This window comes from Natator depressus, chromosome 6 (genome assembly GCF_965152275.1).
Source record: "Natator depressus isolate rNatDep1 chromosome 6, rNatDep2.hap1, whole genome shotgun sequence".
In the NCBI taxonomy this organism is placed as follows: domain Eukaryota; kingdom Metazoa; phylum Chordata; order Testudines; family Cheloniidae; genus Natator; species Natator depressus.
The window spans coordinates 108,479,699-108,498,037 of NC_134239.1; the positions used below are offsets into that span (position 1 = coordinate 108,479,699).

Sequence of the window (18,339 nt, forward strand, 5' to 3'; positions counted from 1 at the left end):
GCATTCCTGGATTCCCTCCCTATTTCACCCTCCAATGTCTAACAATCCATTTCCTGTCGTCCTCTTTTTCTAAATCTGAAATTCCCCCATCTTCATCAGGCACATTGTCAAGCCCAGTTTGTTTTGCATAGCTCCAGTCTGCCTCTTCATTCAACTGTTATATGCTATTCTGTGCAATATGCCCCAGGTGCTGCACTAGCATCCTTAAAGGGCTGTGTCAGCGTTAAGTATGTATGTGCACGCATGAGGGATTGTTAAAGGACCAGAAAGGAAGGTGAGTTGGGAATGGATGGTTACAGGGTCGATGTGAAGGGTCCTGGAAGGGTAAAGACCTGAAGACCTTCTGAGATCCAGACACTGCAATAGAATTCCTCACAACGCAATGTTTACAATTGTTGTTCCATGCATATCCCTCCTCAACATCACACCCATATTTCTCTTTAAAATCTTCCTAGAAATGAATATTATGTTAAAAGTGCATTAACAAATAAGCATCACCACTAATGAAATTACAGGGTATTTTTACAGCTCCAAGCAGAGTGTGACTGTATGTTCATGTGGTTTATTCATAATGCTTATAAACCCAGAGGCCCGTACCTGGTGCAATAATTTCTCCCCTCTTAGTTACTAACTGGCCTATGGCAGTAGGACCAATGTTGACACAGAAATGAATATACTGAGACTGACTGATAGTTATGACAGAATATGAAAAGACTCTCCACGCTCAATTAAATTACTTGATAAAGCTGAATGAATGTACCAAAGAGCCACGAAAAATTTTTCAGTTTGGTCATTTTGGATTGCCTCATTTAAATCTTTTTTTCTTAATTAAAACCTAAATATTACAAACCTAAGGAAAAAGAAGATATTAGCCAAATTAACCAGAATTCTTTTAAAGCCAAAATTGTCCAGCCAGATCATCAACTGATATAAATTGACACATCTTTGTTGAAGTTAATAGAACTATGCAGATATACGCCAGCTACAGGGCTGGCTCATTAGATTGATAAAGTCATGCTCCCTGGTTTAGCATCCCCTTGTGTACAGCACAAGCTTAATCATACCAGTTATGCAGCCATTTGTCCTGTAACTTAAGAACCATAAAAATATATTTAATTTTTTTTTAAAAACTTACCATCCTGTAAAGTTTATCTTCCAAGTCCTGATTAATTCTTTGTAAGGCTAGGTAATTGTTTTGTATCCTAAAACAAAGATGATATAATATAATTAGAAGTGTTTGCATATTTCTTTTTACCTGTATTTTTGCACCTCAGCATAAACTTGGGCTCCCATTAATATTAAAGTATATTTACTTCTGCTGCCTATCAATGGTTAGGAGTTTAATGACTGGAAGATAGCTAATGTAACCCCAAAGGGCTCTAGAGGTGATCCCCGGCAATTACAGACCAGTAAGTCTAATGTCCGTACTGGGAAAATTAGTTGAAACAATAGTAAATAATAAAATTGTCAGACACATAGAAGAACATTAAATTGTTGGGCAAAAGTCAACATGGTTTCTGTAAAGGGAAATCATGTTTTACTAATCTATTAGACTTCTTTGAAGGGGGTCAACAAATGGGTGGACAAGGGGGATCCAGTGGACATAGTGTACTTAGATTTCCAGAAAGCCTTTGACAAGGTCCCTCACCAAAGGCTCTTATGTAAATGAAGTTGTCATGGGATAAGAGGGAAGATCCTTTCATGGATTGAGAACTGGTTAAAAGACAGGGAACAAAGGGTAGGAATAAATAGTAAATTTTCAGAATGGAGAGGGGTAACCAGTGGTGTTCCCCAAGGGTCAGTCCTAGGACCAATCCTATTCAACTTATTCATAATTGATCTGGAGAAAGGGGTAAACAGTGAGGTGGCAAAGTTTGCAGGTGATACTAAACTGCTCAAGATAGTTAAGACCAAAGCAGACTGTGAAGATCTTCAAAAAGATCTCACAAAACTGAGTGATTGGGCAACAAAATGGCAAAAGAAATTTAATGTGGATAAATGTAAAGTAATGCACACTGGAAAAAATAACCTCAACTATACATACAATATGATAGGAGCTAGTTTAGCGACAACTAATCAGGAAAGAGATCTTGGAGTCATCGTGGATAGTTCTCTGAAGACGTCCACACAGTGTGCAGCAGCAGTCAAAAAAACAAACAAGATGTTAGGAATCATTAAAAAAGGGATAGAGAATAAGAGGGAGAATATCTTATTGCCCTTATATAAATCCATGGTATGCCCACATCTTGAATACTGTGTACAGATGTGGTCTCCTCATCTCAAAAAAGATATGCTGGCATTAGAATAGGTTCAGAGAAGGGCAACTAAAATGATTATGGGTTTGGAATGGTCCCATATGAGGAGAAATTAAAGAGGCTAGGACTTTTCATCTTGGAAAAGAGGAGACTAAGGGGGAATATGACAGAGGTATATAAAATCATGAGTGGTGTGGAGAAAGTGAATAAAGAAAAGTTATTTACTTGTTCCCATAATATAAGAACTAGGGGCCACCAAATGAAATTAATGGGCAGCAGGTTTAGAACAAATAAAAGGAAGTTCTTCTTCACACAGAGCACAGTCAACCTGTGGAACTCCTTGCCTGAGGAGGTTGGGAAGGCTAGGACTATGACAGGGTTTAAAAGAGAACTAGATAAATTCATGGAGATTAAGTCCATTAATGGCTATTAGCCAGGATGGGTAAGGAATGGTGTCCCTAGCCCCTGTTTGTCAGAGGGTGGAGCTGGATGGCAGGAGAGAGATCACTTGATCGTTATCTGTTGGGTTCACTCCCTCTGGGGCACCTGGCATTGGCTGCTGTCAGCAGACAGGATGCTGGGCTGGATGGACCTTTGGTCTGAGCCAGTATGGCCATTCTTATGTTAAAGCCCAAGGCTTTAGCAATATATTTACCATCCACTTCTTGAGAGAACCACTTTGTCATATTTTCTTACTATATTTAGAGGCAAATTGTGCCAGAAGCCCCGAAAGTCAGTGCCATTCCCGGGCATAAGTATGCATAGAGCACCACAATGTGAGAACCTGAACAGAGGGACTGTATCCTGTGCACCATGCTAAGGAATTTTGGTGGTGGAGCTGGGGAAGAGGCATGGTCTGCAGATTATCAACTGCATGGATTCACAAACTTTTCAAACCTGAACATTAAGTTCCCAATGGCCCCTACCTGCATAAAGAAGGGGCCACTGGCAACTTAATGTTCAGGTTTGAAAAGTTAATCTAAATGCCTCTCAAATCTCTGCATTGGACATCTTATGGGAACAGACCTAAGGCCTTCTTCACTATGATGTCCTAGGCAATGGTCCCTGCTAATAGTGAACTTGGATATAATGAACAACTGGGCCTAGGCTGAGAAGTTTGAATCTGAATTCAGCTTCCCCAAAGTACAGTGGGCCTAGAGCCAATGGTTTTGGTTTGACCGATTATAGAGATAGGGAAAAGCTTTGAAATGAGGACTGAACTATGGATTCAAATCACCCTAGAGTTGGGTGAGGGGATGGTCAGGCCTATCTCTGATTTAGAATGAAATAGAATGGCATCTCAAACCTATTTCCACTGCTTTGTGCTGTAAAGATTTTCCTTCCAATTATATGGCAAAATTCCCCATTTAGAGACTGCACCAGCAGATCATAATTCTGGGATTGTGCTTTCCCTATGTGCCCAGAATTATTCTGGGGTTGCAGGGTAGGGAGAATAGAATCTAGGCGTTAAGAGCTGTGAGGAAAAATTTTGCCCCTAGTAAAGCCGTGGAAAAAGGAGGACTTCCCTTTGGAGGAAATTCCCACCGGGGGGGAGGGGTCAACTCAAGGCCCTTGAGCCCTATTTTGAGAGCCTAAAGAGGGCTACGGTGCTGTACAGAACTTTTGCTGGCCAACTACACAGAGGTGAACTTCACCCTAGAAAAGGGCTCTGTGGTAATGCTGTCTGCCAAGTGGATGACCAAATTGGTGAGAGAGCGTGTACAACGAGCCCCTGTACAGGACTAGAGGTCAGTTCATGAAATCACCAGCTGAACTGATTACATCTCTTGATGTCATTGTTACAAATTTCTAGGTGATTAAATGGCTTGGCTGGAGTTCACAGATCTCTGTATCTTCTCTATTCCTATCACATGCAGCAATTCATATTAAGCCTCCATATAGATGTCCGCTTCTGCAGCCACTATATATGCTGTCACTGCTAGCCAGATTCAGCATGACAAAGAAAAGTCTGAGGCTGTATTACACCCTACCCACCTTCCTTTTTTTGCCTCTGTTTTCACTAACAAGGTCAGCTCCCAGACTGCTGCGCTGGGCATCACAGAATGGGGAAGAGATGGCCAGCCCTCTGTGGAGATAGAGGTGGTTAGGGACTATTTAGAAAAGCTGGACGTGCACAAGTCCATGGGGCCGGACGAGTTACATCCGAGAGTGCTGAAGGAATTGGCGGCTGTGATTGCAGAGCCCTTGGCCATTATCTTTGAAAACTCGTGGCGAACGGGGGAAGTCCCGGATGACTGGAAAAAGGCTAATGTAGTGCCAATCTTTAAAAAAGGGAAGAAGGAGGATCCTGGGAACTACAGGCCGGTCAGCCTCACCTCAGTCCCTGGAAAAATCATGGAGCAGGTCCTCAAAGAATCAATCCTGAAGCACTTACATGAGAGGAAAGTGATCAGGAACAGTCAGCATGGATTCACCAAGGGAAGGTCATGCCTGACTAATCTAATCGCCTTTTATGATGAGATTACTGGTTCTGTGGATGAAGGGAAAGCAGTGGATGTATTGTTTCTTGACTTTAGCAAAGCTTTTGACACGGTCTCCCACAGTATTCTTGTCAGCAAGTTAAAGAAGTATGGGCTGGATGAATGCACTATAAGGTGGGTAGAAAGCTGGCTAGATTGTCGGGCTCAACGGGTAGTGATAAATGGCTCCATGTCTAGTTGGCAGCCGGTGTCAAGTGGAGTGCCCCAGGGGTCGGTCCTGGGGCCGGTTTTGTTCAATATCTTCATAAATGATCTGGAGGATGGTGTGGATTGCACTCTCAGCAAATTTGCAGATGATACTAAACTGGGAGGAGTGGTAGATACGCTGGAGGGGAGGGATAGGATACAGAAGGACCTAGACAAATTGGAGGATTGGGCCAAAAGAAATCTGATGAGGTTCAATAAGGATAAGTGCAGGGTCCTGCACTTAGGATGGAAGAATCCAATGCACCGCTACAGACTAGGGACCGAATGGCTAGGCAGCAGTTCTGCGGAAAAGGACCTAGGGGTGACAGTGGATGAGAAGCTGGATATGAGTCAACAGTGTGCCCTTGTTGCCAAGAAGGCCAATGGCATTTTGGGATGTATAAGTAGGGGCATAGCCAGCAGATCGAGGGATGTAATCGTTCCCCTCTATTCGACACTGGTGAGGCCTCATCTGGAGTACTGTGTCCAGTTTTGGGCCCCACACTACAAGAAGGATGTGGATAAATTGGAGAGAGTCCAGCGAAGGGCAGCAAAAATGATTAGGGGTCTAGAGCACATGACTTATGAGGAGAGGCTGAAGGAGCTGGGATTGTTTAGTCTGCAGAAGAGAAGAATGAGGGGGGATTTGATAGCTGCTTTCAACTACCTGAAAGGGGGTTCCAAAGAGGATGGCTCTAGACTGTTCTCAATGGTAGCAGATGACAGAACGAGGAGTAATGGTCTCAAGTTGCAATGGGGGAGGTTTAGATTGGATATTAGGAAAAACTTTTTCACTAAGAGGGTGGTGAAACACTGGAATGCGTTACCTCGGGAGGTGGTAGAATCTCCTTCCTTAGAGGTTTTTAAGGTCAGGCTTGACAAAGCCCTGGCTGGGATGATTTAACTGGGAATTGGTCCTGCTTTGAGCAGGGGGTTGGACTAGATGACCTTCTGGGGTCCCTTCCAACCCTGATATTCTATGATTCTATGATTCTATGATTCCTCCAGCAAAAGCAATAGAAGAGAGAGAGAACAAATGCTACAGGTATGTCTACATAGCAAAGAGAAATCTGTGGTTGGCCTGTGCCAGCCGACTCGGGTTTGGACTGCGGGGCTGTTTCATTGCTGTGTAGACTTACAGGTTCAGGCTGGAGCCCGAGCCCAAGCCCTAGGACCCTCCCATCCTGCAGGGTCCTAGAGCCCAGCTCCATCCCAAGCCCAGAAGTCTACACAGCAATGAAACAGCCCAGCAACCCGAGCTTGAGTCAGCTGACATGGGTTTTTCTTTACTGTGTAGACATACCCTATGAGGCTGCCTGTCTACACCCTTAAGAAAGTTGCAGGCATAGAACATGACCTAATGCTTCTCTAGCTTGTTAGTTATCTATGCTGTTCAGATGGGGGCATATGATGGGGAGTAGCTGATCCCTGTGGCTTTGCTCCTAATCGAGCACAGGCCTGATTCTGCGCTGTTTTGCTATTGACTTCAAAGAGCACAGGAGCACATTAACACAACTCTTCCTGTGACACATAATAGTCTCCTGTGGGCTGTAATATTTTGGTCTAATTTTAGTTGTTGGGCTTAGTGTGGATGCTGGGTGGTGTTGGTGGCCTGTGATATACAGGAGGTCAGCATAGGGCCTGGTCTACACTAGGAATTGACACTTCTGAGCAATGCACTTAAACCAACCTAACCCCCCGGGGTAGGCAGTGTTAGGCCGACAGGAGAATTCTCCCATCGACCGAGCTACTGTCTCTTGGGGAGGTGGATTGCCTACACTGATGGGAGGGTTTCTCCTGTTGGTGTAGAGTCTTCACTGGAGCGCTATAGAGGCACTGCTGTGGTCGCACCACTGTGCTGCAGTAGCGGTTTCTGTGTAGACAAGCCCTAGGTGATCTGGTGGGCCCTTCTAATATTAAACTCTTCACTCTGACAGTGCCCCCACTCCATGGGGTTCAGTAGGAATGTGCCATGGGCCACTGCTCCCTGCTTCTCCTACTCTTAACTCCCTATTTCATTTCCATCCAGTTTTGCTCTATCCACGTGAGTTAGTGGACTGTAGCATATAAACCCTAGTTCTCTGAAGTACTCCTTTTCAAATCAAATTTTTAGAAAATTAACAAAGCTCACTAAACAAGAGCCAAACCTCAACAAAACAGTGACAGCTGAGGTGTTTAATGCCAATTTTGTTCAGTCTTCACTAAAAAGATAAATTGTGACTAGTTATGATAAACTGTTACAATTAATGTTAATGACAAGAGGGAAGGAACACAAGCCAAAACAGGGAAAGAACAGGTTAAAGGATACTTAGATAAGTGAGATGTATTCAAGTCAACAAGGCCTGATGAAATTCACCCAAAGGTATTTGAAGGAACTAACTGAAACAATTTTAGAATCATTAGTGACGATCTTTGAAAGCTCATGGAGGATGCGTGAAGTCCCTGAGGACTGGAGAAAGGTACTGAAAAAGGGGAACCAAGAGCATCTGGAGAAGTATAGACCAGTAAGCCTAACTTCAATACCTGGAAAGATACTGGAACAAATTATTAAACAATCATTTTGTCAAGTCCTAGAGGATCATAGGGCTATAAATAAAAGCCAACATGGATTTGTCAAGAAGAAATCATACCAAACCACTTTAATTTCCTTCTTTTGCAGGATTACTAGCGAGTGGATGGGGGGAAAGCAAGAGATGTGATACATTTTTATTTTAGTAAGGCTTTTGACAGGGGACACATGAACTTCTCATAAGCAAATTAGGGAAATGTGGTTTAGATAAAATTACTATAAGGAAGGTGCATAACTGGTTGAAAGACCAGAGTAATTATCAAGAATTCACCAGCAAACTGTGGGGATGTGTCCGGGGTTGGGAAGGGGGCTTGCAGAGGTCTGACCTTGGTCTGGTACAATTCAATGCTTCTACTCATGACTTGAATATTGGAGTAGAGATTACGCTTATGAAATCTGTGGAAGACATCAAGCTGGAAAGGGTTGCAAGCACTTTGGAGGACAGGATTAGAAATCAAAACAACCAATGAGAACTTAGAGAACTAGTCTGAAATCAACATTATGAAATTGAATAAGGTGCAGAATACTGTACTTCGGAAGGAAAAATCAAACGCACAACTACAAAAAGGGGAATAATTGGCTAGGCATTAGTGCTGCTAAAAAGTATCTCGGATTACAGTGGATCACAAATTGCATATGAGTGAATATTGTGATGCAATTCTGAAAAAAGGCTAATATAATTCTGGGGTGTATTAACAGAGTGTTGTATGTAAGACATGGGAGGTAATTATCTTGCTCTATTTGACACTGGTGAAGTCTCAGCTGGAATACTGTCTCCAGTTCTGGGAACCACACTTTAGAAAAGATGTAGACAAATTGGAGAGTTCAAAGGAAGAGATACAAAAATGATAAAAGGTTTAGAAAGTCTGACCAATAAAGAAATGATAAAAACACTGGACATGTTTAGTCTTGAGAAAAGAAGATGGACTGGGGGAGAGGAGGAACCTAATAACAGTCTTCACATATGTTCCCTATGTCCACAGAAGGTAGGATAAGAAGTGATTTGGAATAATCTTAATCAAAGGAGATTTCCCTAATATCTAAGATAAAACTTTCTATCTATAAGGATAGTTAAATACTGGAATAAGCTTCTAAGGGAGGTTGTGGAATCCCCATCACTGGAGGTTTTTAAGAAGAGGTCAGACAAATACCTGTCAGGGTAGTGTAGGTATACTGGGTCCTGCCTCAGTGAAGAGGGCTGGACTAGATGACCTCTCAAGGTCTCTTCCAGCCTTACATTTTTATGAAAACCCCCACAATATAGAAGGAGCTGAGCTTCAGAAAGTGTTTCTATTGAGAACTGTATGCAAAGGTAGTCAAAATAAAGTAGATAAACACACGCACGCACAAAACCCAAACTGGAAAAATAAAAGACCCACGGGGCCAAAAGAAGTGTCAGTACTGTGAATGGGGAAGGGGAAATGGACCCAGAAATATATATGGAAAAAAGCATTAAAGGTATGAAAGGAAAAGAATATAATATTAAATAAAATCTTTTGGCAATACATTTAAAAATAAAGCAGGAGTGGGGAAAATTAATCTGAGCTGCAATGAACAAATGGTAACATAACCCCACTTGTAGAAAAAGCATTCACCCAGATTGTCTGAATTTTGCAGTGCCTAAGACTTTTAAATTGTAAATTTGGCAGCTTTGTAAATTTCAGTGGTAATTGGGTTGACTGAGCTATGAATTCCTTTTACAAAGAATGAATTATTTGATGTGACCCTGTTCATTTATTATGTTTTTGGTGCCTTCTCTGTGTCCTGTAGTAAATTCAAATTGTACGGCCCCATTGTGCTCTGTATGTGTGGGTATGTGCACCCATGCAGTGCAACTGCTCATATGTTTCTGAGGGTTTAACAAAAAGAATTCTGATCATCACTACCATTAAATATCTATGTGGTCTAATGTAGCAGAAAATACCTTCCCCTTGCAAGATAAAATTCACCCCTGTGCAGAGAGCTCATACAAAGCATGTGCACTGAGACCTCAAAATGTTGGTTAAATGGAGCATAGGCCTTGTTCCTCTGCGCAGGAGGAAATTTCACCTAGATAGCAATACTGCTTTGAAGAGTGACTGTACAAATGGCACCTTCTTATTCAACAGGTTTGTTCCTTGTCTGTTCTCTAAAGTTTTATCTACTTTCTTACAAATATAAGATGCTTTTTCTCCTACTAGCGCTGCAGAGGAGCCAACACAGCTGTGAGGCCCCTGTTCAGGAACCCACTTAAATACATGCGGAAGTCCATCCCTCTATAGTGAAGCACTTAAACACATATGTTTAAGTGGATTTTACTCCTTGTGCAGCAACAGAATTCTATTCTAAATTCCAACTGGAGATGATGGGTTTTGCACAGTTGTTACTGAAGACATAATCTGAGAGTTGTACAGGTGTGGGCATGGGCCTAATTTGACCAGCAGAACCTTTATTACTGGTTGGAGTACAAAAGAAGGAATGATTCCAGCAGGGCTCCTTGAGCTCAGTTTGAGTTTTCAGGACTGGTAGTCAAAATGCATGGTTGTTTTTTTTGTTTTTTTGTTTTTTTTTATACTCTTAAACTGAGCAAGCTCTTAAATACAACACAGGTTAGATATTGGGAAAACCTTTCTAACTATAAGAGTAGTTAAGCTCTGGAATAGGCTTTCAAGGGAGGTAATGGAGTTCCCATCATTGGAAGCTTTTAGAAACAAGTTGGACAAACACCTCTCAGGGATGGTCAAGGTTTACTTGGTCCTGCCACGGCACAAGGAGCTGGACTTGATGACTTCTCGAGGTCCCTTCCAGCCCTACATTTCTATGATTCTGATATGGAAATCATTGAGAGGCACACGGAACCCCACAATGCCATTTCAGCCACTTTTCAAAGCAGAACTATAGTTTAAGGGTGGGAATTTCAAAATTGCTCAGCACTGGCCAAACTCCGCTCCCTCTGATGTCAATGGAAGTTTTACCATTGAATTCAGTGGGAGCAGTTTAGGTCAACATGGTGTGCTTAGAAAATCCTACTCCTTTTAGAGAATGATAGGCCACCAGATCATCTAAATGTGCCCTCCCTAAACAGGAGATCGTTGTGTTTAAAACAAACAAAAAAGACAGTTTGTTTTGGCATTACTATAGATTAAATGAAGGATGTGGGAGGCTTTTGAAGCAATGGCTAATGGAGCTTCCAGCCTTCAAGAAGAATGCTGCTCAGAGCAGCAGTACGAGTTTAATGACTGAAATGTTTTTTAGTGTACAAGTGGGACCATGTTACTCTGTGCTTATCTAGAACAGTTGTTCGCATTTATCTTTCTCTTCCTTTAGAAATGAACAACGTGGGAGATAAATTCTTGGTGTTATTATATTGCTCTTACTGTTCTTTACACACTGATCTTCATACAGTTATTTTTACATGTTGCTGACACTCTTTTGGATCATACTTTTGATTAAAATGTTTGTTTCCAGTTTGGGGATTTCTAGGTGTTTATCTTGCCTCATTTTTTTTATGTTTTTGCTATTCTCAATAGAAACAATTTTTAAAGCTCACCTTGTAAAGTATTTTGGGCTTCCCACATGATAAGTCTTCGGAGGAGAAAGCACCTGCCTGGAACATAATTTTTTTTGCATAAATTTTCTTCGTAATAAAAAACCAACTACCAAGTAGAGTATTAGAAAAGCTCTTAGTCATTTGATTTTAATACTTTCCATTGATAATGTTCTTTGCAATAAATGAAACACTTTATGGGCCTGATTTTCAGAGGTTCTGAACATCCACAGCATCCACTGAACCTGATCCATTGTGCACTGATGTCAACAGCAGTCTTTCTATTGATTTCAACAGGCACTGGATCTGGCTCATTGACCTGAACTGAAGTACTAGGTGCTCAGTGTGACCTTACACCCCATATTCTTCATAGAAATATTGTTATGATATGAATATGGCATAACTAAGATGTTTTATGCAAGATGGGTCATGCAAGGTATCATTGGAAAGGTTATGATTTACTGAATGTGATTATCCAATTTGTATGCATGTATCATTTACGTATCTGAAGTTAGAAATATTGACTATGTAATAATTACAACTGTGTTTTCACCTGGGGAATGCCCACCAGAAATATGCAAACAGCCTGGATGGGCCATTAGAAAGGATAATAGGACTTTGAAGATACTAATCTCCCTCCTTCCTGAGAAGTTTCCTGGGATGCTGCTTTGACACTGCAGGGTCATGTGATCATGTCACCTGGTACAGGATACCATTCTGACATGCTGGTACTTTTTCATGGGAAGGGAGTGGGAGTCAAACTGGGAAACAAAGGATTCCTGCCATATACAAATCCTATTTAAGTCTCAGGAGTGAGTTAATCTAGACTGTTCTCCACTGCCTCCCCACCCAAGAAGGAAGACTGCTGAAAACACCTGAAGCAAGAAAGGAATTAAGCTGGGGGAGGCAGGCGCTGAGCACAGGGAAGAAAGGTCAGCCTGTGAAGGGTATACCTGGAGATTTAAACTGCAAGCAGTGCAGTTTACCTTCAAGAAACTCTGCAACCTGCATAAAACAACATTTAGGGTGAGAAATTACTATTTGTAGTCAATTTCTTTAATGGATTCAGTCTAGTTTGCGTGTTTTGTTCTATTTGCTCAGTAATGTGCATTGTTCTCTTTGCTATACCTTATAATCACTTAAAATTTACCTTTTTGTAGTTAATAACTTGTTTTGTTTGTTCTAAAACCCACTTTGTGCAATTCATAACTGGAGGGGCAAAAAACTGTGCATATCTTCCTCCACATTGAGGGAGGGGGCGAATTTCATGAGCTTACAACGTATAGATCTCTATACAATGCAAGACACTATAATTTTGGGTTTACAATCCAGAGCAGTAGTGGGCAATCTGCTATCCATGGGCCGCATGCAATCCATCAGGGTAATCCACTGGCAGGCCCCCAGACAGTTTGTTTAAATTTGAATGGCTGACCGCAGCTCCCAGTTCGCCATTCCCAGCCAATGGGAGCTGTGGGAAGTGGTGTGGGCCACAGGGATGGGCTGGCCGCTACTTCCCGCAGCTCCCATTGGCCAGGAATGGTGAACCACGGCCACTGGGAACTTGAGGGTGGCCGTGCAAATATAAACAGTCTGTCTGGCGACCTGCCAATGAATTACCCTGATGGGTCGCATGTGGCCCACCACTGCTCCAGAGGGTATGCGCACAGGAGTGCGGGGCAATTCCCCAAGCTGAGTCCTCCCACACAGAGCTGATTGCAGACTGTGTGATTCTGCAGCTGGGTGTCTCCCTACCTGTGTGTGTGTGTGTGCTGGAAGGAGGCTTGAGAGCCTGTTACAGCAGCACAGAGTAAGGAGCACCCCGGCTGGTGGGACAGGCAGGCTCAGTGAGACCCCAGTACATCAGCTGGTGGCCCAGAAGGGGGGTCCAACCCATCACACTCAGAACTTCTGAAAATCAGACCCTACCTTTATAAACAACCTGTCTACAGACCTAATATTGCAGTTTTTACTCTGGCAAAACTCCCACTGACTGCATGATTAGTCTTTTTATAATGTTCATGGCTCCTTCTGAGATCCAAATGTATATTATAAATAAGCAAAGATGGTAGGGAAGAAATTATATAGTCCTGATGGAAGGTTTATTGCACATTTTCTAAAAGGCAAAGTTGAAGCGGGTTTTATGGCAGAAGATGATTACTATGCTTAAATACAGAGGCATGTTCCTATAAGTATTCCAAGCATAGTGAACGAGTTACCTGGATGCGCTTTTAAAAGTTGCATCAAAAGGGAGCATCTCCGATTAATTTCAAGTCTGAATACACATTTTGTGGGAGTTTTTTATAACATGACTGAAATATCTGACTTACGCTTTAAGCAGGATGTGCCTAAAGGAAAATATTATTTCAAATCCAGAAAGTCCCAAATATTCCCTGTTCTATACCTGTGCCTTTCACTTGCCCTGCAAAATGTACTTCTTCAGGAAAAGTAATTTAATGTACAGTCAGAAGGATGGTTAACATGACAATTTATTGGAAAACAGTGTGAAAGGGTTTGGAGAAAACCGCACTGAGGATGGAGTTACTTTGAACGGCTCCGATGTAAATGAAGCGATAGGAGAGAGGGGGAAAAATGTGCTGTAGACAGAAGTAGTGTGGACAGCTGACTGCCTGCTCTACGTAGAAGCCAGTAGATGGCAAAATCATGTAAAGCAGTCTATGCTGTATCTCTTGATTTAGGCCTTGATTCAGGAAACCATTTTTCTTAATTTTAAGCATGTGCTAACCTGATTTCCTGTACTGGTATCTTAAAATTCAACCTGTTAAAAATTCTTTATTTATAGCAATTACCTGTTATCACTTTTATTAATGCTACAGTCCAATTAAGAAACGTTATGCACAATTTCTGTTTCTACTTGGAAAGGTACTTTTGTACCTGCATTAGGTATGATTCACTGTCCATTTTCCTACATGATGATGCCTTCAGGAAAAGTTCAACTGCATTTTTTCATAAATAAATGAATCTTTTGGTTCAGAGTTTTTCAAAAGTAATGATTTTAAGAGTCATGTACACACTTAAGGCTAGAGCCTGCTCCCTTTTAAGTCAATGGGGACTAGATTATTACGATTATTTATACTGATTGGGCCCTAAATTTAGAACAGGCCTGTGCCTTATTTTCTGCACAGTTTGTATTATTTTTAAATAGAAGGCTTTTTGTTTCACGTCATACTTTTTGGAAGTAAATGTAACACGTTTTACCATGCCATGACATGAAACTTCATAACATTTCATACACTGAACATAAACTTTTCTCAGCTTTGAAAAACAGGGCCTAATTCTGCTCTCACCAGCGTAAATGCAGAATAACTCAACTAATGTCAATGCAGTTACACTGTACTTACTAAAGAGAATATAAATATCCTTTGTGTTTATGTGTGTGTGTATATAATAATACACACACACACACACAATGTATATGTCATTAATTATATAAAGATTATATAACATACAATACACACTATGCACACACAAATACACACACACGTGTGTGTGTAACACACAGACATATATCTATATATATATGTGGTATGTAACAAATATATGTGTATGTGCAATGTGTACTATAAACATGTTTATATAATGAATGGAGTGCATATCTATACATTAAGTACAGTAGTTTGTATATTCCCAATGCAGTTTATTTATTAAAAAAAAATACCTTCTCAATTTTTCAGTTACTTTTTCAAGTTCTTCCTGAGCACGTCTCAGTTCAATTTCAAGATATTGGCGTGTAGAATCAAATTCTGTTTCAAGCATTTCCAGTTTGTGGGTAGTGTAGGATAGGCGCTTCCGTAATTCCCCCTTCTGTTCTTGCAAAGTACTGGAAGAACAAACACTGCAGTTATAGCATTTAGAAGTTCTGGAAGACTCTTTAATGATCCACTATTTTCAAGTGGCCTCATTATCCATATTTCCAAAAAAATATGGCTTTTGTAGCAAGAAAGAGAACAGTACTTATTCATTTGTTAACTAATTTTTGTTATAATTTTATTTAAAATAATCATGTTGACAATCTCTCTCCATCCATCCTTTCTAGGACACCCATCACTGGTATCCAAATGCCATCACAGGACATTTTGTGGAAGTATCCTCAATAAAAGTATAATACATTTTAGAATACATTAAAAACCAAATTTTGGTTTTATGTGATGTCTTTCATTCTGAAATGATTTAAAACTACTTTACGTAATGCTATGTACAAACAGCTTCAATTCCCCATCTGTAAAACAATAATAATAATAATAATAATCTGGCTTTGTCTATTTAGATTACAAACTCTTCATGTCAGGGATTGTCTCTTACTTTGTCTGTACGGTGTACAGCAAAATGAGGTCCCGATAAAAAGTTGTTATGCCTAGCTGCAACTGTAATGTAATAATAATACAGACTCTGCTAGTACTTCATTGCTATGTTGGCTTTGAGTATGAGCTCAGGTCCTGATATGGTACTTGAATCCACTATGACATAGTGGCATGAATGTTACCAAATGAATCACATTGTCACCGTAATAAGGCATCTTGCCCCTTTAAGAGCCCAGGCCCTTGGGCCAGTCAGCCCTGTTCAATCAGCCCTGCCCTGCTACACCTGCACTAGGTGTTGGAGGTAAGGGGAAGGAAGCCCAGCAGTGGGAAACAAACTAGAGAAGAGCGCAGAAGGCAGGCAGAGGCCTGTGGAGGACTCCAGGTAAGGAAGCCTAGGAGTGGGTCCTCAAGAAAGAGCAGGGAGTAACCTAAAGGAGCCCAGGGGGCCTGAGGGCAGAGAGGGTAAGCTGCCCATGCAGGACAAAAGCTGAGCACAGAGGGTGGGCAGAAAAGTGAGCCCTGTACGGTCACCTTGCTTACTTTTGATATATGCTAAATATAACATTTGATAAAATAAGGGCCAAATCCTGATTCCTTTGATGTCAATGGCAAAACTACCATGGATGTCAAAGGAGCAAGGTTTTGAATGTAAACACAGCTTATGCCTGTACCTAAACTTAGTGTGCTGGGGCCTGAAAGAATGTCAAGGGGCTACATACCATTGGTTAAAGGCCACATATAGAATTACCAGTCTCAAGAGAACAGAATCACCCAAAATCACGAGAGTGGAGCCCAAAATTTTGATTTTAAAAGCTATCAAATCATGTTTTTTAGGCTGTCTTTTGACTTTTTTTTTTTTTAAACTCCCCTCCAGTCCTCTGCTAATGTGTCTAAGATGATTTAGGTTGAAAAGTCAACCTTAAAGGTATACAAAAATGTGTCTCCTGGTTGGTCAGATGGAGACTCCACTCACCCTCTCCTCACCCCTGAGGTTGGGGACCCGCCATCTGCTATCAATCCCACTCCAAGCTTATTTTCTTTGGGGAAAAAATGGGCTGGCTTGAGACAAACTGACCTAATATGAGTCACACTCACACAGAGAATTTGTTAATATGTAGGGTTGATGAGTTACAGATACACAGATTAAAGAACTTTTTAATTTATATCAATCACTCATAAGTGATAACGTCTCAATAGAGAGACAAGATGAGTGAGGTAATTTTACTGGACCAACTTCTGTTGGTGAGAGAGACAAGCTTTTGAGCTTACACAGAGCTCTTCTTCAAGTCAGGTTAAAAGAAAAGGAGGACTTGTGGCACCTTAGAGACTAACAAATTCATATGAGCATAAGCTTTCGTGAGCTAAAGCTTGTTTAGCATAAGTAGTTCACTCATATTTCATGGGACCATTCAAGATGAAGTGGCCCATTAACATCCTTACAGTCATGGGTGGGGAAGGAAAGGAGGCATTGGAAAGGCAGCTGTGGGAGGACTTGGAGGGTTGTTACTGGGTTATAGAGTGTTGTAATAGGTGATAAATCCAGTCACTGTTCTGTCCATGATTTTTAGTGTCTAGCAAAGTTATGAATTTAAGATCCCAGGCTTGTCTTTTGAAAGTGTTGTGCAGGTTTCCTTGAGGATGGGGACTGATAGGTCAGATATGGAATGATTGCTTTGTGAATAGTAAAGGAGTACTTGTGGCACCTTAGAGACTAACAAATTTATTTGAGCTCAAATAAATTTGTTAGTCTCTAAGGTGCCACAAGTACTCCTTTTCTTTTTGCGAATACAGACTAACACGGCTGCTACTCTGAAATTTGTGAATAGTGTTCACCCACAGGTGATATTGTGTTCAAGCACACTATGGCTTTGTTATGGGATTGGGTCAGCTTTTGCAAGAAGCAACAATTCCCTGAATCTCCCCGCTACTACTTCTCTGCCCAAGACTGGGCAGTTCTCTCTGCCTCCCACCCACCCCCAATCTCCACCCCTCCCTACTGCCCCTGACATCCCCTGCAACCCATTCCCCTGTAACTCCTAAATTGCCTCCTGTTCCCCCATGCCAACCCTCTCTCACTTGTCCCATCCACCTTTCATAGTATCCATACTGCTCCTCACAGTCTATGTCCCGTCAAGCCCCCTGAACCAAGAGGCAGCCATTTTGCCTGTGGGTGTGTCTTCAATCTCATTGAAAATAGAGGGGGGTGGCAGCCTCACTTTCACAAACAGGTAGACAGTAGGGAACAATGGCCATCTTCAGCCCCATTGACAGTAATAGGAGATGGTGGCCAAACTAAATCAAGGAAAATTCATGAGTTGGTGCCTTTCATCATATTTTCATGAGACAGATAAAATCTATTCCAGAATTGTTAGAGTCCAGATAAAATTTTGAGAGTTGGCAATATGGTACTTATTTGACTTGTCTTTAATACACTGGCTCTCATTAGTATCTCTTCTTTTTTTGTTACAAAAAGAACCTACGTATATTAAAGGAAAAAGCTTTAAAATTCCTGTTTAGTGTAACAGAGTAACCTAGACCTTGGAAATAGCCTAATATTTTGTCAACACTGTTTCTATTTTTATTACTTTTTTTTTTGCATGATTACAGTTGTACTTGGCTTACCTCTAGTAGTTACTCTATTTTAAAAATAATATATCTTAATTCAGAGAACAAATGCTTCTCGGCTTAACACAGTGATCTAGATTTCTATTTTTCCTCTTCTTACTAAAGGAACAGTACCTTGAAGGAACTATAAACCAAATATAGGGCTGGACCCAAAGTGCATAGTGAATCTTTCCATGGACTCCAGTGCATTTTGGAACAGGTCCATAGTGGTTGCTTATAGGAAAGTATCTTTAGAATTATGCATACAGTTATAGTCGGCCTTATAATTATTATTATGATACATTACTCTATGAGCATGTTAGGAAGACGAAAGGAGAAGAAGCAGGAATACTGTGTTAAATGGAGACCCATTTGTTGC

General features: G+C 41.2%; 1 protein-coding gene across 10 annotated transcripts in view; it reads right to left on the reverse strand.

The window, feature by feature from the left end:
- The window catches only part of BEGAIN (brain enriched guanylate kinase associated), a 251,206-nt gene that overhangs the window by 86,750 nt on the left and 146,117 nt on the right, over positions 1-18,339 (reverse strand). For 8 of the 10 annotated variants that reach the window (XM_074956235.1, XM_074956237.1, XM_074956236.1 and 5 more), the window contains 3 exons: positions 14,714-14,875; positions 11,041-11,097; positions 1,136-1,202 (listed from right to left, as the gene is read on the reverse strand). In XM_074956235.1, the coding sequence (XP_074812336.1) occupies positions 1,136-1,202; positions 11,041-11,097; positions 14,714-14,875 (286 nt within the window). The remainder of the gene's footprint in view (positions 1-1,135; positions 1,203-11,040; positions 11,098-14,713; positions 14,876-18,339) is intronic. The other 2 variants (XM_074956241.1, XM_074956238.1) reach the window with 1 other exon arrangement.